Source organism: Bubalus kerabau, chromosome 1 (assembly GCF_029407905.1).
Source record: "Bubalus kerabau isolate K-KA32 ecotype Philippines breed swamp buffalo chromosome 1, PCC_UOA_SB_1v2, whole genome shotgun sequence".
NCBI lineage: Eukaryota > Metazoa > Chordata > Mammalia > Artiodactyla > Bovidae > Bubalus > Bubalus kerabau.
The window spans coordinates 149,485,107-149,507,914 of record NC_073624.1 but is presented as its reverse complement, the minus strand read 5'-3'; the positions used below and the strand labels follow the sequence as shown (position 1 = coordinate 149,507,914).

Below are 22,808 nucleotides of genomic sequence, written 5' to 3'. Positions count from 1 at the left end.
TGCCATAGAAGGGGAGAATGACCTTTGTGGAGAGCTGGTTGGCTCTGCCAAGCTGGGTCTAGTTTTAGTGCTGCTTTAGGAACAAAGACTCACTCATATTACCAAAAAAAAAAGTCAGTTTGGCATTAGATGCTCCTGCACAGGTGCTGGAAAGCTGCTTGGCCTGGGGAAGCTCTAGGGCCCACTCGGCATGAGTGATTACTCAGCATCCCTCTCTGCTTTGCTTCCTCTCTTCTGGCCTGGCCTTCTGGGCACTGAGTCTCTCCTCCTGTGTTAGTACAATTTGGTCTTTCTGGCCCTTCTCTCCATGACCTTTTACCTCTAGATTTCCTTGTCACATGCCCCATTATCAGATTTCCTCAATAAATGTCCAAGAGAGCAAATATCTGCTTGAGCCCATCATTTTCTCATGCCTTGCTACATCTGGGAGCAGGTGCAGTGGAGAGCCTGGGGCTGCCAGTGTTTAAGAGCAGGAACCTGCAGGAGCCTGAGAAAGGACAAGCAGAAGCACAGGAAGTAAACCAGGGAGGCTAAGACCTCGGTCAGCAGGGCAGACACCAGGATCTGTTTTCCTCTCTTCTTTTCCGCCCATACTCTGGATGGCAACTCCTGGCCATCCCCAGTCGGGTGTGTCCATGAGTTCCAAAGCACAGAAGGGAGGTACACCACTTCTGGGCCCGGCCTTTTCTGTGCCCTTACCCCCACCTGCTGGGAGTGGAGACATCCCTTAAGAGACACCTTGGCAGCCCCTTGGTGAAGACAGTCCCTTTAGCTGGTCCCTGGATGATGGTGTGGAGCTGGCAGCCTCATTAACCAGTCCACTGGCCTGGTACTGAAGCCTAGGCAAGTAATCCACTTCTGTTGTATTTGAGCCATTAGACTGGGGGGTCTGCTTGTCACAGCAGTAGAACCTAGCTTCATGAATATAGTCTTCCCCTAGCTGTGAGCACTCTGCCAAAGCACATTTCAAGGGAGAGAAGAAACTGGAGGATTCCCCTGTTGTTTGAGGGTTGTGAATTTCACTAAAACTGACAAGATTCTTCAGATAAAGTTAAGAGTTGTCCCTTCCTTAAGTGGGAATACCGCTTCTGTTTCTCTGGGCCCTTGAGTTGATCCCAGTACCGTGGCGCTCCCCACAGCCCTGGGAGCCAGCAGTAGAAACACCTGTTGCTGTCAGGGAATGTATGCCTTCAGGCCTTGCTGAGAGCCAGCAATGCGTCCTCCTCTTAGGTTCTGGGATATTAGACAATCTGCCTGATGTTCCTACTAATTTTTTTTTTTAATTCAAGTTTCCCATCTTTCATTTTTTTCTAATTATTTTGGCAGTGCTGTGCAACATGCGGGATCTCAGTTCCCCCATCAGGGATTGAATCCGTGTCCCTAGCATTGGGAGCTCGCACTAATCATTAAGGTTCCATAGAACTACCAACATTAAGGCATCTGAATTGTATCTCCCTGGTCCCTCCAGCACCTGGAAATTCAAAGACAAAAGTCCCTTGTTAGGCAAGGAGCCACAATTTTCAGCGCCAAAGATATGTACACTGTTGAGTGGGAAGAGAGAAGTGATGTGGGGACAAGAAGGTTCCACTGGGACCTCCTCCCCTCTCTTGAATCAAGATGTTCCCTGGTGGCCAAGAAGGTGTTGAATGACAATGACACTTTCCCTAGTTTTCCTGGTGTGGGTCAGGTCCTTGGAGACGGGCCATACCAGCTCTGCAAGCCACGCTCCAAACCCAGCATGGGCCACTGCATGCCTCTCTCTCCTCCCTCCCAGCTTCAGGTTTGAGCTGCAATTTTAATAAGTTCTTTCCTTGTACCCTGCCAATTGGAATCCACTTCACCTGTATTGGTCCAGTCCTTCCACAAAACTCTCCTTGACCTTCCCAAGCCCCAGGGCTGTGTCCCTGCCCTGGGCAGGCTGTGGTGGTTTTCTCCACCTCTGTTTCCCACAGTGCCGGGGCATGAGCCCAGTGAATTTCTGATGCCTGTGTGACTCACCACTGAGTCTCTCCTATGCCTGCTCAGTGACCTCTGGCTCCCTTAGCCATGATGCCCTGATTTTAGGGTCAAGTCCCAGCTCCTCTCTTTTACTAACTGTGTGATTTTGCTGATTTATTAGCTTGAGTTTTAGTTTCCTCATCTGTGAAGTGGAGATGAATAAGACTTACCTTGGAGGATCCACGTGTAAAGTAAATTTGAGAAGCTATCCAAAGCACTTAGTCTGTGTTCAACAAATATTAGTTACTATGTTTCTAGGAGTACTGGTAGGGTTGTTTCACCAGATATGAATCATTCTGGTTGTCAGCGGCTGGATGGAGGCAGGAGTGGAGAGGGACTCCTCATTGAGTATGGGGTTTCTTTTTGGAGTGATGCAAATATCCTGAGCTACCCTGGTGGCTCAGACAGTAAAGAATCCATCTGCAGTGCAGGAGACGTGGGTTCGATCCCTGGGTCAGGAATATCCCCTGGAGAAGGGCATGGCAACCCACTCCAGTATTCTTGTCTGGAGAATCCCGTGGACAGCTATGGGTCCTTGGGGTCACAAAGAGTCAGACACGAATGAGCAACTAACATTTTGGGCTTCCCTTATAGCTCAGTAGGTAAAGAATCTGCCGGTAATGCAGGAGACCTGGGTTTGATTCCTGGGTTTGGAAGAGCCCCTGGAGAAGGAAATGGCAACCCACTCCAGTATTCCTGCCTAGAGAATTCCATGGACAGAGGAACCTGGCAGGCGACCTGGGGTCACCAGGAGTCAGACATGACTTAGCAACTAAACTATGGGATATCCTGGAGTTAGATAATGGTGAGGGTTGCATAGCCTTCACCCCATTATTTTATGTTTTAAAAGTGAATTTTATGGTATGTGAATTAAATCTTAATTAAAAAAAATCATTAAAGCAGGGACTTCCCTGGTGGTCTAGAGGTTAAGAATTTGCCTTGCAAGGCAGGGGACTTGGGTTCGATTCCTGGTTGGGGAACTAAGATCCCACATATACCTCAGAGAAGCTAAGGCTGTGCACCAGAACTACTGAGCGCGAGTTCCATAACTAGAGAGTGTGTGCACCACAGCAAAAGATCCCGCAGGCCACAACTAAGCCCCAGTGCAGCCAACTAAAGAAATATATATACTTTTAAATCATTTAAGCAAACATTAGTGAACTTTAAGGGAACCAAGTGCTGGGTCAGTGCCAGATGCTGGGGACTCAAAGTCCAGCAAAGCCTGGTCTCTGCCCCAAAGAGCTAGTCAATGGTGGTTGTTATCTTCAGTGTCAGAGTTTAACCACCCCACCCTCCACTTTCCTCTAGATCTTCCCAGGTGGTGCTAGTGGTAAAGAACCTGCCCACCAATGTAGGAGACACAAGAGACATGGGTTTGATCCCCGGGTCAGGAAGATGCCCTGGAGTAGGAAATGGCAATCCACTCCAGTATTCTTGCCTGGAGAATCCCCATGGACAGAGGAGCCTGGCAGGCTACAGTCCATTGGGTCGAAAAGAGTTGGGTATGACTGTCTGCGTGCCCCCCGCGCGTGCACACACACACACACACACACACACACACACACACCACTTTCCTCTAGGGATTTCAGGAGGACTAAGAGGAGATACAAGCTATTTGGAAGTTAGCAAAGCCCAGGACAAATGAAGGCTCACTGCGTCCAGAACATCAAAGCCAGCTCGGGGCTCTCTGATGCATCCCTGAGAGACAGGGGTGGGGTAGGCAGGGCTTATGGGCTCTCTGTACCCCACACTCTGGCACAGCTGCTCTTCTGTGACCTCAAGGCCTGAGAGAAGGAGGTGCAGACTCCCATGCCTCTGACTGTATTCTTTTCTTCAGCTCATGTTCTCACTGGGCAGGGTGCCAGCTGGATGGGAGGAGATGGGAGGATTCCAAAGGACCAGCAGATGCAGCCTGAGGTGTGTGGGCTAATAATGCGCATGGGATGTTCATGGGAGGATGCCAGCTCCTTCTCTACCTTGAGATGATTCTGGGTACCAGCATCCTCTAGATGGAATTTCTCACAACACTCCCTATGCCAGGAGTATTGAAAACAAGACCTCTGACCACAGCTTTTGGAAAAGGTACAGAAATGCTTACTTCTAGCATAAACAGTCATGAAAACCAAGGCAATAAAGGGCACTATTCAAAGGAGCACCGGGCTGGGAGAGAGGAAGCTGCCAATGCTCTGCGTCATAGCCTTGGGCAACCTAATTTCCTTATATCAAAGAGCTGTAATAAATGGCTGCTCTGTACTCTGCTGCTGCGTGCCAGGCAACGTACTAACACACTTCACACAAATGATCTCACTGAACCTTTTCTTTATTTTTTTTCCCATCAACTCTTCTACAATGCTTCGTGTTAGTGCTAATATTTGCATTAAATAGATGAAGATAGCTTTGCCATTTCACTAAGTCGTGTCTGACTCTTGGCAACCCCGTGGACTGTGGCCTGCCAGACTCCTCTGTCTGTGGGATTCTCCGGGCAGGAACGCTGGAGTGGGTTGCCATTTCCTTCTCCAGAAGATGGCTTATCTGTCACCACATTGGCTCGATCCTACCTCCAGTTTGCATCAGTATATTTCTTGACAGATCTGAGTCCAACCGCTTTCTTCTTTCCCCTGGACTCTTCTCCTCCTAGTTCCCTTAGTTTCAGGCAGCCTTCCGTTCCCCCATCTTTTCACCCTCCAACATAACTCAGACCTCACTCTTCTGCTTAAAACCCAGCAGTGGGACTTCTCTGGTGGTCCAGTGGTTAGGACTCCACACTTCCACTGCAGGGGCATGGGTTTGATCCCTGGTTAGGGAGCTAACATCCCTCATGCTGTGACCAAAAATAAACCAAAACCAAAACCAAAACAATCCCCCCCCCCCCCCAAAAAAAAAACAAACCCAACAAACAAACCCAGCAGTGGCCTCCCCATTGCCCTGGACAGTCTTCACCAGGGCCTGGAGGCTTGTGCCATCCTGCCACGCTGGGCTGCTCTGTCCCCAAGCTCCCCTGCAATGCCCCCATTGTCAGTTCTTTATCCTGCCTCGGTCTTTGCACACCCAGAGTACACTTGGCTCCTATCTGCCCAGGGCTAACTTATCCTTGGAGAGAGGCCTTGGCACCCTTCTTTTGCCCCCAATCTTTCTTACTGCAATTAGTGATATATATATATATATATATATATTTATTTATTTATTTTATTTTTTATTTTTTGCAGCTTAGTATCTTTCCCCAGACTATCAACCTCGAGGAAAGCAGAAACCATACCTGTCTTGTTCTACATTTTACAACCCCTCGTCCCCACCCAGCGCACCTAGCACAATACCAGACATGGATTAGGCGCTCAGCTTGTTACCTAAGCCAGGGCAGAAGGCTGGTGATCCGCGCCGCCGAGGTCCCATAGCCCGCGTCGGAGCCCGAGCTCCAAGGAACGGCAGGGAAGCCGGGCCGGCGCAGCGCGGGCGGCCTCGGCCGCAGGGGTCAAGGGCACACGGTTGGGGCGGTTGACTCCTGGGCGGCTGCAGTTCCCTGGGGGGCCGCCGGGGGCACAGCCCAGGCTGGAGGGCGGACGCGCCGAGTCACGCCGGCCCGGGCGGGGCCTCGGGCCGGGCGGCGACAACGGGAGCTGCTGGCGGGAGCAGGAGCTGCAAGAGGCTTCCGGCAGGTGAGGGGCGCGCCGGGCGGGCTCTCCGGGACCCCCGCACCTGCTGGGCCCCAAGATGCCCGGAACAGCGTCGGGGGCCGGGGCGCCCGATGTGGCCTCGGGAGGAGGGGGCGATCTGTATGGGAAGCGGGGTTCAGGCCTGCCGCCCCCCAGGTCCCCCAAAAGTCAAGCGGGAAGTTTGCTCCAGCGAGGATGGAGCAAACTTGCCTATCACCCCGTTCACCCCGCACCCTTGAGATCCGTGCTAAGTCTTCCCAAGTAAGACAGACATCCTCCCCCTACGCCCATCCCGGGAGGGCTCCGAGGGTCGCGGCTAGATGGTGGAAGCCGTCCTGGGCGGACTGAAGCCGGTGTCACAAGGCAGGAGCAAAGCCTCAGGGTCAGGAGGAAAACGCGGGGGTTACCGAGTGCTCACAGGCTCCAGGGTGCACTGGGAGGTCCTTTTCTCCACGGAGCTCCAGCTTTCCCGGAAACTAAGGCCAAAGGTGACTCAAGTAACTCGGATGGGCCGGCGGGGTCCAGGAACTCCTGATCCAGCGGGAGCTGCTTTTGGTGCCTGATGTCTGGCATTTTTCTTTCAAAGCACCCATTAAATATACCCTGTCTTTCCCCTCTGGTTACACTCTCTCTGCCCCTTGATTGTACCATGAGATTGGGAGGGGCAAGGCGCTTGGGAGTTGATGGTCCCACAGCAGGGCAGGCACAGGGCAGAGGTTCAGACATAGTTTGGGAAGGGGCTTCCACGTGTCCCAGCTCTGCACTTTGTGTTCAAAATATGTAAACGTGTTAAAACATCAAGGAGGCCTCCTTGGGTTGTAAGTGCCCCCAAGCTCTCAGAGGCCTCCAAGGAGTAGTCAGTCACCTCGCATTTGGAGGGTCAATTTCAGAGGGGTAGATGAGGCCCAGCTGGATGGGCCTTTGCTCAGGACTATCCAGCAGGTAAGTGAGGAGCTGGGCAGAGCAGGTATGCTCCAGGGCCAGCCTGATCTCTATGTCTGGTGGTGAAATGAGGAAGCCAGGGTCCAGGCACAGACTGTGGGGATGTTAAGGGAACCACAAAGTGACTGGCTCCCAGGAGATTGCACAAGTTGTGTGCCCTGGGTTTTGGCACCAGCGGCTATATGACACATGAAGGAACCTGTCTGTCCAAAAATGCCCTCTCCTGGGACATGAAATGACAACCTCTTCTTCAGACTTTGAGTCCCTTTTGGAAACTTGTCTTTTGGGGTTTTGTTCTGCATATGTTTACTGAGGAGCTGGCTGTGGAGTGCCCACTCTCAGCCTGGGCCCTGGTGTGCAGCAAGGGAGGCCCTTTACTCCTTTGCCTTCCCCTGTGGGGAGGGGTATGTTTATGGTGTTTTGAGTCACTCTCTAGGCCCTTTCAGATCTTTCAGCCACCCCAGTGGCTCAGTGGTAAAGAATCCACCTGCAATACAGGAGACGCAGGTTCGATCCCTGGATCAGGAAGATCCCCTGGAGAAGGAAATGGCAACCCACTCCAGTATTATTGCCTGGAGAACTCCCTGGGCAGAGGAGCTTGGCAGGCTACAGTCAATGGAGTCGCAAAGAGTCAGACATGACTGAAGCAACTTAGCATGCACGTACACACGCATGCTAGGTCCTCTCATCCAGGTCAGCCACTCTGGAAATGGCTGGGGAATCTACCTTGGGCATAACCAGTGAGCTCTCGAAAGCGGTGGGTTTTATTTGTAATCTCTATGAAACAATTCTGGGGTGATATCCACCGTTTGATCAGAGCCCACATGGTTCCCGCTGTGTGTCTTCCTGCTGTGTGTGACCTCTTCACAGCTTTGGCCTAAATGTAACTTCCTTGTTTTTCAGTTGATTCCTAAAAGCCCTTTGTTTTATTGGAGAAGAGTCCCGTTGGGATCAGGCTGAGTGTCCTTGGCAGAGGAAACAGGATTTACTGAGAAAATCTGAGTATAAACCACATTGTGTGTGTGTTGGGGAAGGGGCAAAGATAGCATTACTTAGGAGCTGCTGGACAGTTAGGATCTGTTCTCTTGGACCTTCTTTTATGCTGACATTTCTGCATCTAGGAAGATTCAGTCAAGATCCTCTGTGCTCATTCTCTTGGCTTGATGATCAGTAAAATCAGATGGTGGATTTGCAGTTCCTCAAAAAGTGAAGTCTAGAGTTACCATGGGACCCAGCAATTCCACTCACAGGTATATACTCAACAGAATTTTTTTGTTCATGCAGAGTTATACATTCATAGCAGCATTATTCACTTTAGCCAAAAGGGGGAAACAACCCAGATGTCCATCAGTGGACCAAAGGATAAACATAGTGTAGTATTTTCATACAATAGGATATTACTCAGCCATTAAAAAAAAATGAAATACTGATACAAGTTACAGCTTGGATGAATATTGAAAGTATCATGGTAGGCAAAAGAAGCCAAGAGCAAAAGGTATGGAATAGGCACATCTATAGTGACAGAAAGATTAATGATTACAGGGGTTGGAGGGAGGAAGGAATGAAACAAATTCTAATGGCTATGGAGTCTTTTTTAGGGGGAGTAGTGATGAGCATGTTCTGGTATTAGATCGTGGTGACAGTTGTACGACTTTACGAATGTTCTAGAATCCGCTGGGTTGTACACTCTAAGATAGTGAGCTTCATAATATATGAGAAACATCTCACTGCACCGCCTGGCTTACGGAATCTTGGTTCCCTGACCAGGGATTGAATCTGGGCCCTTGGCAGTGAAAGTGCGGAGTCCTACCACTGGACTGCCAGAGAAATCCCCCAAACATCTCAATTTAGAAAATTAGGCGGTAGGAGGCCTGCTCTGTCTTTAAAACTTTATTATTTCTGTAAAGTGGCATACTCACTTAAAAATATTCAAACAATACCAGAAAAGAGGGGAAAAGCTCAAAGAAGAAAGTAAAAACATCATCCGGCAAGCACTGTTAGCATTTAGGTTTAGAGTGCAGATGTGGTCAAATTGCTGAGGATTAATCTTGGGCAAGTTCCTGAAGTTCTTGCCAAAATGAAGAGGGACCCCTGATGCTGAATGCACAGATGTTGCTGAAAGCTCAGTGATGCCCGCTGTTGTCATGGTTACGTGTATGTGTATAAGTGTAGTTAGGTCCCTGTGCTTGGTGGTCCACAAATGAGATCAGGCTCTATGTGCTGTTCTGTTGTCTAACTTTTTCATGGACAAGCTTTTTTTTTAAGACTTTATGATGTTTTTAGAGTAGTCGTAGGTTCACAGAAAAACTGAGTGGAAGGCATAGAAATTTTCAATACGCCCTCTGTCCGACACATGCATAGCCTCTTCCATTCTTGACATCACTCACCAGAGTGCTCCATTTGTCACATTTGATGAACCTACATTGACATAATCACCCACAGACCATAGTTTATGTTATGGTTCTCTCTTGGTCTTGTATAATCTGTGGGTGCAAATGAATCATGAACAAACTTTTCATGTAAAAAATCTTCCACTGTAAAATTGCCTCCAGAATATTCCATTGTATGGGTGTATAATAGCGTAGCCTATAATCGCCCATTGGTGGAGGCTTCCATTGATTGATGGAGTTGCCCATTGGTTGAGGCTGTTTGCCCAGCACTGCTACTACGTTAGAACCTACAGTTCAACATCACCAATTGCACACTTCCTTTCTGAGCGCCTACAGGGTGTGTGCCTGGGAGTGCAGATCCGTGACTTAAGCCAAGGGTTTAGGTGTCTGGAAAAGTAGGTCACGGCTGATCAGAGGGGAGTCCAGTTGTCCTTGGGCCCAGGTGAGAATTGGCATTGGACGAGCCAAGGGAAAGGAGGGTGTCCAAGAGTGTTGGGCAAGGCAGGCTGCCGAAGAAAAGGGTGGAGTGGGGCTGGAGTGCTGCCAGGCCCCCTGTCCGCAAGCGGGTGTGTCAGGGGTCAGTGGAGGAGAGAGAAGGGCAGATTCCAGGAGAGGGGCCTCAGGCAGCTTGTGGCTAAGAAATGCCTCCCCTCCCCAACCCGGCTATGGCAGCCCTTCCTGGGCCTGGGTGTGTGCTCAGGCCCCACACTTTGGACCTGGACAACTAGAGAATCAGTTTACCTTTATTAAGGGCTGTGCCTAGTTGGGTGAGGCCAGGGTTTGTCCTCCGGGGACCCAGTTAATGATCCCGGGGGCACTGAGGGAGCAGGAGTTCAACTCGTTTGACTAACTCACTTCCCGTCCAGCCTGTGCTGGGCTCACGGGGCTTTCTTCCCTGTGAGGCCCTCAGGGCAGCCTGTAGGCCCAGACACTGGCCTGACATGACAGTCCTCTGTGTGTGCTAGGCCCTGCCACCTGCTTTCCTGGCTGCCCAAACCTGTTCCTTGAACCCTTCACACCCTCTCCCTTCCTGCCACTGGACTTCTTGGCCTAAGCTATTTCCTCTGTGATGAAGGCCCCTGGCTTCAGCTGTTTTTCAAGGCTCCACCTCAAGCTTCCCTGGATGGCCCATGGTGGACCCCTCTCCCCAACAATCTGGTAGCCTCTCTTAGTCCTATGGCCCCCTGGCTTTGGAAGCAGAGCTCTCTGGGTGGTCCTCTGACCTCCTCACTGGCTGCTGGCCCCAAGGGCAGGCTGGCACAGAGGGGGGCCATGTTGAAGGGGGCAGGTGAAATGTACCCCTTCCATAGCCTGCCTGACCACCTGCCACATTCCCAGGCCCCGTTCAGCTCCTGGTGTCTGCTTCTGTCCCTGGCTGGTCCCTGGGGTCCTCTTGGGTCCTGGCCCAGTTGACAGATTCAGCCTGATGAACACTCCTCGGGCTATATCTGGACAACCTTTCTGAGGGCCTGGGACCGTGAAGGTGACAATACCTGCTGGGGGGCTTGTTTTGGTCCCAGCCCTGCCAGTTTCTCATTTGTAAAACTGATTCATGTGGACATATGCCAGAGGCCAATAAAATATCGTAAAGCAATTCAGTTCAGTTCAGTCACTCAGTCATGTCCAACTCTTTGCGACCCTATGAACCGCAACATGCCAGGCCTCCCTGTCCATCACCAACTCCCGCAGTTTACCCAAACTCATGTCCATTGAGTCAGTGATGCCATCCAACCATCTCATCCTCCATCATCCCCTTCTCCTCCTGCCCTCAATCTTTCCCAGCATCAGGGTCTTTTCAAATGAGTCAGCTCTTTGCATCAGGTGGCCAAAGTATCGGAGTTTCAGCGTCAACATCAGTCCTTCCAATGAACATCCAGGACTGATCTCCTTTAGGGTGGACTGGTTGGATCTCCATACAGTCCAAGGGACTCTCAAGAGTCTTCTCCAACACCACAGTTCAAAAGCATCAATTCTTCAGTGCTCAGCTTTCTTTATAGTCCAACTCTCACATCCATACATGACTACTGGAAAAACCATAGCGTTGACTAGATGGACCTTTGTTGGTAAAGTAATGTCTCTGCTTTTTAATATGCTGTCTAGGTTGGTCATAACTTTCCTTCCAAGGAGTAAGCGTCTTTTAATTTCATGGCTGCAATCACCATCTGCTGTGATTTTGGAGCCCCTAAAATTAAAGTCAGCCACGGTGTTCCCCATCTATTTGCCATGAAGTGATGGGACCAGATGCCATGATCTTAGTTTTCTGAATGTTGAGCTTTAAGCCAACTTTTTCACTCTCCTCTTTCACTTTCATCAAAAGGCTCTTTGGTTCTTTGCTTTCTGCCATAAAGTTGGTGTCATCTGCATATCTGAGGTTATTGATATTTCTCCTCCAATTAAAAAAAGTCATAATTAAAAAGAATGGTAGAATGCATAAGTTTCAACACATTAGGGACCATTTAGTCAATGGAAGGCAAAGTTAAAAATTCCCTCCAATCCCCTATGCCAGATCTGCCCTCCCTCACCCAGGTTTTTACTTCCCCAGAAGAGAAATTAGTGTGTATTTGAATACCAATGGCAACAGTGCCTGGAGGTCCAACCATAAGCTGCCCCCATAAGTGTGAGAAGATCTGGGGACCACCATGTCTTGGAAAGCTACTGTTCAAGGACATTGCGGGCTGGCCCCTCCCATTACAGAGGGTAAATGAAGGCCCAGAGAGGGGAGGTGTTGTGCCCCAGACCACACGGTCGATGCAGGGCAGAGTGGTGGCCTTCCAGTTGCCTGCGGTGCTGCCTGAGGGTACAAGGTGGGCCGGAACGTGCTTCTGCATCGCTTTTTGGCAGCTTGCTGTCTGTCCGGTTCCTCTCCACTCCTTCTTGCTGTGCTCATGCGTGTGTGTGAGCCTGGGCCACACTTGGCCTGCAGACCTGGCCCTCTTTCCTTGCAGATGCTCTCTTTGATTGCAGGTCCCCTTTCCTGGGCATCACCTGCCGCTCTCCCTGCAGCCCTCATGATCAGCGCTTCTCCAGCCTCTTTCTCACCCGTAGACTTCCTTCTTGGTCCTTAACCAGCACTGTTTCTTCTCTCAGCAGAGCTTCCCTTCTGCCCCCTCTTTCCTGGGGGATATCACCCAGCAGTCCCTTTGCACCTCCTCTGTTCCAGCAGCCCCCTCCTCCTGACCCCACTGTCATAGCCTCACACCACAGCCTATTTTATAGGCTGGTTGTCTTACTGGCTAACTGATCTCCTTAGACCTGGGGCTGAAGCTGGTGACCTGTGAGCTGGTGGAACCTGGCCACTGTCTGCTTAGTGTGCTCCTTAAAGAATTCTGTTTGTTCCTTTAACGTGGCCTCTGCTCACCAGTTCCCCAGAGGCACACCCACTGTTTCTTGGTACTGTGCACATCCAGCTTCCCACATCGTCCACTGGCCCTTTGAGTTTGAAATCCTCCCTTTACAAGGGCTAAGCCTTATCTTTCTGTCTGTCTCTGACTACGGCATCCACAGCACAGAACACATCAAAGAATAAGAGGTTCATTAATTTATATTATTGACTGAATGAATATATTAATGAGTGAAAATAAGTGCAAAATAGTTGTTTAATGTGTGCAAAAAAAATCATGGTTATAGGTGCACAGAATATTTCTGGAAGGATTCATATAAACTTGGTAACAGTAGATGCCTTGGAGAAGGGAACTTGGGGGCTGGGGGGATGAGATGGAATTAGGATACCCCTTATTCCTTTGGAATTTAATTCAAATTTTACAAAAACTGGAGTTTCATTGAAAGGTGATTGCATGCTTTCAGAAGATCAAGTCTTGGCATTTGAGGCCTTTTTTGCTGTGGGCCCACCTCTGCCTTCTCAACCTTGAGCCCCCCTGAATCTGATGTGGTCTTTCCTCCTATCCCAGTAGTGCCCGGTCCGAGATGGGGTCCCAGGTCTCGATGGACGCGGGAGCCGTGCATGTTGTGATTGTGGGCGGGGGCTTTGGTGGCATCGCTGCCGCCAGCCAGCTGCAGGCGCTGAACATCCCGTTTGTGCTGGTGGACATGAAGGACTCCTTCCACCACAACGTGGCAGCCCTCCGGGCCTCCGTGGAGAGTGGTAAGGGGCCCCTCTCTGGGGCGTTCTTTGTGACAGTGGCCTATTCACCACTGTGGGTCAGAGGGTGGTTTTCTCCCTTTACGGCAAGGTGCCTAAATTCCACCATCGACAAGCTCTGGGGAATCTGAAGTCCCTGCCCTTAAGCGGCTACCACACGAAGGCCCCAGAGGTCAGAGTGTGAGTTTCCTTGAGGAGCTGGGGCTCATACTGGGTGCCTTAGGGTGTGGTGGGTACCCAGGGGTCGTTTAACCACTGCTGTCACTGTTGGCATGCGGCTCAGGATGGGTTCTGAGTTATTCTGGCCTCCTGTGGGCAGCCCAGCTTTATACTGCAACCTCCTTTCTATCCATTCCCCAGGGTTTGCCAAAAAGACATTCATTTCCTACTCGGTGACCTTCAAGGAAAACTTCAGACAGGGCCTGGTGGTCGAGATAGACCTGAAGAATCAGACGGTGCTGCTGGAGGATGGCCAGGTGAGTCCAGCAGGGGCTGACCATTCTCAGCTAACTGCAGGAGGCCCCTGGGATGCGATTGCTGGTGGGAGGATACCTAGGCTGGTCTCCTCAGGGACGAGGCACCCCCATCCCTGCCCTGTGCCTGGAAGATAGCAGATGCCTCCTGAGCCAAGGCCAGACCCCAGCAGCCACAGGAGAGTGGTGCAGACATTTTTGGAGCCCTCCCTGTATGCCAGGCACTGTCTGAAGCCTCATGTATTCTCCTTTAATGCCCAATGTGACCCTGGGAGGGAGGTGCACCCTGACCATAAGAGGCTTGCCCAAGACCCCACAGCTGGAAAGACTCCACCAGCATGTGGACCCAGGCAGTTTTTTTCGCCCAGCCCAGAGGCCCCCTTGCTGTCTGGAATCAAAGGGTAGGTGCCACGATCCCATCACCCTCCTGGAGTTTGTGCCCCTCAGCATGGCGTAAGTTCGGTACCTGGTGGATCCCCAAGGGACCAGAAAGCTGTCAGTGAACTGCCACCTGCCCACCCACTGGAGGGTCACCTCCAGCCTGGCCCTCTGCTCTAGTCAAAGCTAAGTGGGCATTGGACAGAGGGGCTCCAATTCCTATGTTTAATGAGTGTGTGGTTTCTTGTGAATTAGTCCTCCTTGAATCAGTTTTAAGACTATAGAACCTCTGCTTGGCATGATGATAGAAAACCTCGTTATCCTGTGGCTTTGGGTCCCTGAGGGCATCTCAGGCCTCCATGGGGGAGTGGCGGGCTGAGTAGGATACAGACCCTCCAGTCTCTCTCCCATCAGAGCAGCTCTGCCTTTGTCAATTTTAATCTGTAACATCTTATGGAAAAACCCGAATGAATGAACTTTTTGGCCAGCCCAAGGGATTTCCTTCCCCCTCTTTTTTTTTTTCTTCTTTTGGCCAAGATGGGGGAAGTTTCTTCTAGAATAAATGTAGTAGTAGGGAGATTCTAGACTAACTCCACATTGGAAGCTAGAATCCTACTTATTCCCCAGAAATAGTTTTTTGCCTGGTGGAGCCTGGGGTTGGATGCAGAAGCCCAGGCTCTACCCTCACCCCTTTTTTTTCCTTGCTCCTCGCAGGCCCTACCCTTTTCACATCTCATCCTGGCCACGGGCAGCACTGGGCTCTTCCCGGGCAAGTTTAACCAGGTTTCCAGCCAACAGATGGCCATCCAGGCCTATGAGGACATGGTGACGCAGGTGAGCTGCCCACTGCCAGGGGTGGGGATTGAGGACAGAGCTGGGGGAGGGGCCCTGGAGAGTGAAACAGCTGTGGGACACCTGGGGCGGCAGCAGGGAGCCCCCAGGAGGTGTCTGGGGCTGCAGGGACACTGTAGAGATGCAGAGTTACCAGAAAGAGGCTCCTGGGGGAAGACCTTTGGACCTGTCATGAAGTTTGGACATGGGCATCTAGACCTGCTCATGTAGCTATTGGCTCCTGTTTGTACAGGGCGTATGTTTTACAGAGCGGGCTTGGATCCATGCTCTTGGTTCTCATGGGGATCCTGAGAGGTGGGTGGCATGGGTCTGTCCCCACTGAATAGATGAGGCATGGGGACCTAGAGAAGGTCATGCAGCCGTGTGACTGAGGTCAGGCCTTTTCTTCTCTGCAAAGCCGCTGAGAGGCCTGGGGAACTTCTCACATAGTCATGAGCAGACGTTAGACTTGAAGTTAAGAACCTAGCCTATGAACTCAGGCAGATCCACTCATCTGCAAGGTGGGCAGGTAGTGAGAGCTTAGAAAGAAATGCAGGGAGACACCCAGCAAGAGCCTGACCCCCAGGAAACTTATTTGGACCCTGAACTTGGAAAAGGTTCTCTATGCTTCCTTGGTCAAGGAACCTGCTTCCTAGTCTGGACCCAGAGGTGGGGTGAACTTGAGGGTATGCTTCCATTTCCTGCTTCTATAGGTCCAGCGCTCACAGTCCATTGTGGTGGTGGGAGGAGGCTCTGCAGGAGTGGAGATGGCAGCAGAGATTAAAACGGAATATCCTGAGAAAGAGGTAGGCCAGTGACCTTGGGTTTGAACTCCCAAAAGTGGGCTTCTTTTTTGTCTAATGAGCATCAGAATTTGCTCAGGGCCTGGGAAGGGAGTCCCATTAACGTAAAATGGGAGCGTGTGTTTCCCATCTCCTGCTCTCTGTACTGGGGCTCCCCTAAAGTCCCATTCTGCTGGGAATTCTTCCTGGAGAGCTAGGGTGTGCCCTAACATTCAGTGAGGGGTTCTGCCCTCTAGGCCAACCCAGAGGATCAAGCCCGGGGGGAAACATTACAAACTCCCGTGTGCCCTGCAGCAATTTCTCCTTTGTGATAGAAACTTTGATTACCTCTTTTTGCTGACAACCAGCTTGGTCAAAGGTTCCCTCATTAGTGTCTTGTCTGGGTAAGAGATGAGTTTCCCTGGTGGCTCAGACGGTAAAGAATCTGCCTGCAGTGCAATGCAGCAGACCTGGGTTTGATCCCTGGGTCAGGAAGATCCCCTGGAGGAGGAAACGGCAACCCACTCCAGTATTCTTGCCTGGAGGATCCCATGGACAGAGGAGACTGGCAGGCTATAGTCCATAGGGTTGCAAAAGAGTGAGACATGACTGAGCGACTAACACTTACACTTTTTCTGGATAAGAGACAGTAGTCTTCTCCCTGGACAGATAGGGGGACCCTGCAGTGCACCCCTCACAGCTTCTGCTGGGGAAGGACTGGCCAGCACTGTTTTCTGCCCATGAGAGGGTGGCCCTGCTCCCGTTTGTGGAGGGATAGAGGCATCTTGCTGGCATCTTGGAGAGAAAGGGAGCAGGCTGTAAGGGCTCAGCCTGGGGCTGAGTGATGATCAGCAATTATGGATCCATGAGGCGAGAGGTTGCCTATAGCTGATCCCAGATCAGCTTCTGGGAGCCACGTGGAGCCTGTGGCTGGTTCTTTTTCCCTAGAGAAAGACAGGTTGGTTTTGAAAAGTAAGATCAATATAGGCTAATTTAATTATATGGCTATTCTTTGATGATTTATTGGAAATTATTATGAGCGACTGATGTAGAAGTTGATTAATTTTGGTTTACAGGGTAGAGACTGGTCTAAAGTAGTAAATAACTCAGTATAATTCTTGTATGTTTATAATTAGTAGACAGGTAAGAGTAATAGTAGTTACCCTTTATTAAGGAGTCACTATGTGCTGAGTTGGGGCTTCCCAGGTGGCTCAGTAGTAAGGAACCCACCTGCCAATGCAGGAGATGTGGGTTCAATCCTTGGGTCAGGAAGATCCTTTTGAGGCGGAAATGACAACCTGCTCCAGTATTCTTGTTTGGGAAATCCCATGGACAGAGGAGCCTGGTGGGCTACAGTCCATAGGGACCCAAAGAGACATGACTTGAGTATACACGTACATGTGCTGAGTTATGTGCTTTCTACTTACTTTGTCATTTCATCATTACAAAATTCCTCTGAGTGGGACTGTCCACCTTATGAAGTCTTTGGGAGGTGTCTGAGTGGATATCTGAGATGGGATTTCAACCCAGGCAGTCTGCTCTGAACATCTCTACAGGCCGCCTTCCACGTCACTGCACTGACCCAGGCAGCAAATAGACCTGCCTGGAAGCACCCGTTTTAGAACCAGCTTTAGTGCAATGTCAGCCTGATTTACAGAGTGTCGATGGCTTACTTAGAGACTGTGTACGTGCCCAAGGATGCTTGAAAATCATTTTCCACATGGCGCTCGGTGAGGTATGTGTCAAGAAGCATTGGCATATCTGAAAAAATTCTAGTCTGGGAGATATGGGTTCCAGCCCAGCTCACCATTAACTGGTCTGAAAGTGAAAGTGTTAGTCGTTCAGTTGTGTCCAATTCTGTGCGACCCCATGGAATGTGGCCCGCCAAGCTCTTCTGTCCATGGGATTCTCCAGGCAAGAATACTGGACTAGGTAGCCATTCCCTTCTCCAGGGGACCTTTCTGACCCAGAGATCGAACCCGGGTCTCCTGCATAGCAGGCGGATTCTTTACTGTCTTATAATTGGTCTGCCAGTGGGCCACTTACTTCTCTGGGGCCACTTACCTCAGATTCCTCACCTGTAGACTGGAAGTTGGGAGGAGGTGGGGGAGAAGTGCTGCTACGTTTTCGGGCCTCTTTGTGTGAAGGGGAGACTCAGTGTTTTTTCTTTGCCCTGTGGTTCTTTGCCCTCAGGTCATTCTCATTCACTCCAAGATGGCCCTCGCAGACACAGAGCTCCTGCCCTGTGTCCGGCAGGAAGTGAAGGAGATCCTGCTCCGGAAAGGCGTGCAGCTGCTGCTGAGTACGTGCAAGGCCCCTCCTGCCCGGCCCCTCTCCCCGGCAGAGGCTTGGTCTCTGCCCACAGTCCGAGTGAGGGTGGCCGCGCTAAGCCCAGGCTCTCTGTTCAGTGCCCGTTTAGCCCCTTGTCCTGCTGGAGGTGTGTCTGGGCAGGGCCGAGGCCCCAGTCCTGACAGACTTCTGTGTCGTGGAGGCAGCACTGTCCTGGCTGTTGCTTTGGACGGAGTACAGGTGGGACCCATTTGTTGAATGGTTTAAAAGTCAGGTAAAAGATTTGACCTGAATTATGATATCTCTTTGCTGGAGAGAAGAGGTGTTTTTGGTTTGTATTTTGAGGGTGGTGGGACTTCCCTGTGACTCAGATGCTAAAGAATCTAGACCCAGGTTTGATCCCTGGGTCAGGAAGATACCCTGAAGAAGAGAATGGCAACCCACTCCAGTATTCTTGCCTGGAGAATTTTATGGACAGAGAAAGTCTGGCGGGCTGCAGTCCATGGGGTTACAAAGAGTCAGACATGACTAAGCGACTAACACTTTCACTTTTCAAGGGTGGTGAATAGCATGGCTTTTGTCCAGAGCAGGAGGGAAGAGATCTACCCAGCATATTAGGGTGGGGCTCTTGTTCCTGGGGTGTGACCCCCCCCAGTTAACTGCCCGACCCTCTCACCTTTTGCTGGGAGGGTGAGGTGTCTTCTCCGTGAGAACCCTCCCAGCTCCTGGGCTTCATGGAAGTGGCTGTACAGCCCTCCTCCAGGCAGCAAGGACAGTGGACCCCTCGACTTCCCTTGTCGCTGACGGGGATAAACCTGGAGGGCTCGTCCTGCCTGGCTGGGCTAGTGGAGTGCACATTCAGGGAGGTGGTTTCCTCAAATAACTTTTTGCAGAACCTCTTGGGAAACTCAACCTCACTCTCCCAAGTTGCTTCTTGGAACCTGCCTCCCCTTGGGTCCCTTGGGACCAGATGTCCCGCTGGTGCTTCTCAGGGCTTCAGAGCGCACTGGTGTCCAGCTGTTAGGCCAGCCCTGGCTTGGGCCTCGGCCTTGGAGACACACCTGTCCTCTGCCAGCCTCCTGGTCAACGAGCCTCCCCTGACAGGTGAGCGGGTGAGCAACCTGGAGGCGCTGCCTGTCAACGAGCATGGCGAGTGCATCAAGGTGCAGACGGACAAAGGCACGGAGGTGGACGCCAACCTGGTGATTGTCTGCAACGGTATCAAGATCAACAGTGCAGCCTACCGCAGTGCATTTGGTAAGTGGGAGGCTGAGCGGAGGGCCCCTCCACAGGCTGCCTCTTCTCTCTCCAGCCCCTGGGGAAGATCCTGCAGGACTCTGCCCCAGGAATCGGCGCTCTGCCCCCGACCCCAACCCTATCTCAACGGCTCATTTGGTGTCTTCTGAATGGTGACATCAAACTTCAAGTTTGGGTCCACTCCTGCTGTGCTTCCCTCCGCTGTTTTGATGGTGACTTAGCTCAAGGTGCCCAGTGACCAGATTCTTCCAAAATCGGATCCCACACCCCTAGTGGTGAGAGATGGAAACAGGTTTCAGAGAGAAAGATTTGCTTTCTGTTACTTTTCTCTGCTTTTTTCTACTTTTCTCTGGGCTTCCCTTGTAGCTCAGTCAGTAAAGAATCTGCCTGCAGTGCAGGAGACCTGGGTTTGATCCCTGGGTTGGGAAGATCCCCTGGAGAAGGGAATGGCAGCCCACTCCAGTATCCTTGCCTGGAAAATCTCATGGACAGAGGAGCCTGGTGGGCTGCAGTCCATAGGGTCCCAAAGAGTTGGGTACTTAACTTTTCTCTGCAGATGCAGGGGAAATTCCAGGGTCAGGCTTTTCTCTGTCCATAGGTGCTGCTCTCCCAAAATCCTGGCCCAGACATTTGACCACTTGAGCTTGGAACAATCTTGAGGAATGGGGACAATAATGAAACCTCTTGTTCTTAAAGCTCAGCATTGACCTATTGAACTAAAATGGAGATGAGGCAGCTGGACCCATGGCTCCACCTGTGAGCTGGAGACTCAATGGTTCCTTCTCAGGTCCCACTGTGGGCGTGTCCCCAGGTCCCCATCATATGCTCCCCAGTACCTTTTCTAGATAAGAAGCTCCTGTTGTGTGTCTAGCAGAAAAGAATGATCCAATCCCAGAAAGAAACTAGTCCTGGCTGTTTGGGGGTGGGATTGAGGACTTAAAATGTACAGAGATCCCAGGACTTAACACCTAATGGTCCTAATGTTATATTCCCAAAGATAAATTGTTTAAGTCCCTTATAAAGAAAATTTTATCATTTATTAAAGCCTTGCATTTATTTAAAAAAAAATCTGATCCTCATTCAGAAGGAAATCCAAGACTTGCCTAGGTTGTCACTTAATCATCATAAGTGAATTCTTGTTAATCGTGGTAACTTATAAAGACTCAAGTGCTTTGTAAGAAGTGACCCTTTACGATATTTCTGACCAGTTCCCACCCTAGAATTGTAACCTCACCTTTGCACAAAGCATTCTGAGGTGGGGAGGTCAGGCAGACTTGCCTCTTGAGGATGTGCCTTTGGAGGGTGGCCGGACCAGCACCATGGCCAGGCCTTACTGTGGTTCAGGTGGCCACGGCAGCTCAGGATCTTGGTTTCGGGCTGGTTCTTCCTGGCAGGTGATCGGCTAGCCAGCAATGGCGCTCTGAGAGTAAACGAGTACCTCCAGGTGGAAGGTTACAGCCACATCTATGCCATCGGAGACTGCGCCGACGTGAGGGAGCCCAAGATGGCCTATCATGCCAACCTCCATGCCAACGTCGCCGTGGCCAACATTGTCAACTCCATGAAGCAGAGGCCCCTCAAAACCTACAAGCCAGGTCAGGAACCCCACATGCAGCACAGTCTTAAGAGAGTTTGGGTTAGATGTGGAGAAGCCTTTGTGGACTTCAGGATGCCTGAACGCTAGAACACACTCAAAGTTAGAGATAGAAACCCGCCCCCACACCAACCCCAACCCAGAGCTCTAGGAAGATATGTTGGGGACTTGGCCAACTTCCTGAAAGCCATATGCATTTCCCCACCCCGACACTGAAGGCCCGGGAAGAGTTTGTGCCCAGGGAGTTGCAGGCCCGTGAACAGTGAGCAGGATTCTAGATTGCACGCATGTTTCTGGTCCACAGGTTCACTGACGTTCCTCCTGGCCATGGGGAGAAATGACGGTGTGGGCCAGATCAGCGGCTTCTACGTGGGGCGGCTTATGGTTCGGCTGGCCAAGAGCCGGGACCTGTTGGTCTCCACGAGCTGGAAAACCATGAAACAGTCTCCACCCTGATGGGGGATCCGGGAGACAGGTACCACCGCCGCCTGGGGATCAGATTTCTTGACAGATGGTACCCACTTGACAAATGCCTAAGGGCAAAAGCTCTTTTCTTGGAGTAAGATGTCAGTGAAGTACCGACCAGAAACACAATTTATAGAAAACCAAAAACTGGGAGAGGGAGAGGGATATTAATGTTAAAAAAGACACCCCTAAGGAACTCTTTCTGGGTTTGGAAAGGTGTTCTTGTACTCATGCTGGCTGAAGGGTTCACTTGTTCCTGAAGGGCATGGCCTGCCTTCTCTACCCCAGCCTCCTCTTGGATGTGTGTGTTTGTGTGTAAATGCATGCATGCACACAAGCGTACGGTGTGTGGCTTTCAGAGCACTGAGTAGGGGAGAGAGCTCCCTCTCCTGGTGGCAGGAAGCATTTCCCTGTCTGTAAGGGCAGGAAAGAGGGCCTGCGCAAGACCAGCTAAGGAAAGAGGGCTGGGATGGAGGGATGGCCTGCATCCCAACCTCTCCCATCACATGGCGGGTGGGGAGGCCTGTACATCCTGCAACACTCAGATTAATAGGAGCCTGATTTTTAAACTGTTAGTCCATACCATCTTTATTCTTCATGAAACATATTATTTCTATTTTTAGATCCTGATTATATACCATAGGTTATATTTAAGAAGCATTAGATGAAATTTCCCTCCTGGTTAGTCCATTCTACCAGAGAGCGAGTTTTTATAGACCTAAAGGGTTAAGACAGAAGCCTGGTCTGCCAGCTGCTGGGGGTGTTTAAGGAAAGGCAGCCAAGCTAACGTGACCATGTTCATGGGTTGCAATCTGGCTAACATTCAGGGAATAGACTGGGGTTCAGCAGGGGAACCCCTGCATGCTTCCAGGCTAGCGTCATGGGCAAATTTGTGACAAATCTCTAGCTGATGCTGGGGCAGGAGTACCCTGTGGGAACCCTGTGGTTCTGTTCCTCTGATTTCCTGACCAACCCCAATGTCACTTATCTGGAGGCTCAGCCTTGAGGCAATAATGCCTGCCACCAATGATGTTAAGGTATAAAAAATAAAAAGTTGACTCCTCTATTAGAGAGAGGACTTCTAATCAAGACAAGCCTATTTGGGACCACAAGCCTAAGGCAGAAGTGGCTGATAAGTTCATCTGAATAAATTCAGGCCCTGCCCTGGCCCACCCTGTCTCTCCCTGCCTACTTTTAACAGTAACCTCTGGGTACTTGGCCAGAATTCTTAGGATACCAGCCTCACTGGGGTCTTGTGGTCTATCCTGTCTGGGCTGTGGCCCAAGTCTGTTCCATGCTGTTGCCCATGCTTAAGAGAGACTGTGCCTCTCTCCCAAAGGATGGCCCCCCCATGGAGGCTTCACCCAGGCCTCCATTCCTGCGGACCACAACCACCCAGGCTCCCTTCCTGCAAGCGGGACCTGCTGCCTGAGAAACACAAGCCATTGCGTGCAGTCTGTCCCGGGGCCTGGCATGGTGGGAGCCTCTGTCCTGTAGTGACAGGCTTGTTCTATGTATAGCATTCTAGAAGTGTCCATCCATGGGGACACAGTTCTCCAAAGTGAGGACAACGTTGCAATAAAAGAATATATTGTAAGAAAGACACTGGATCTTTTATTTTTTTTTTCCTTTCATTTTCTTTAAAAAAAACAAAACAAAA

At 50.8% G+C, this 22,808-nt stretch overlaps 1 protein-coding gene across 4 annotated transcripts; it reads left to right on the top strand.

The window, feature by feature from the left end:
* The first annotated feature begins 5,552 nt into the window (after positions 1-5,552).
* AIFM2 (apoptosis inducing factor mitochondria associated 2) lies at positions 5,553-22,749 on the top strand. 4 transcript variants are annotated; one of them, XM_055534927.1, is made up of 11 exons: positions 5,554-5,651; positions 7,712-7,840; positions 12,889-13,082; positions 13,440-13,555; positions 14,645-14,764; positions 15,475-15,567; positions 17,737-17,845; positions 18,937-19,089; positions 20,484-20,684; positions 20,988-21,158; positions 22,488-22,749. In XM_055534927.1, the coding sequence occupies exons 2-10, from the start codon at positions 7,815-7,817 to the stop codon at positions 21,137-21,139; spliced, it is 1,164 nt and encodes a 387-aa protein (XP_055390902.1). In that variant the 5' UTR covers positions 5,554-5,651; positions 7,712-7,814; the 3' UTR covers positions 21,140-21,158; positions 22,488-22,749. The 4 variants fall into 4 exon arrangements, with proteins under 4 accessions (XP_055390926.1, XP_055390902.1, XP_055390919.1 ...); XM_055534936.1 differs by lacking the exon at positions 5,554-5,651 and adding an exon at positions 7,574-7,592; XM_055534951.1 differs by lacking the exon at positions 7,712-7,840 and having other exon boundaries at positions 5,553-5,651; positions 12,892-13,082.
* The last annotated feature ends 59 nt before the right edge of the window (positions 22,750-22,808 follow it).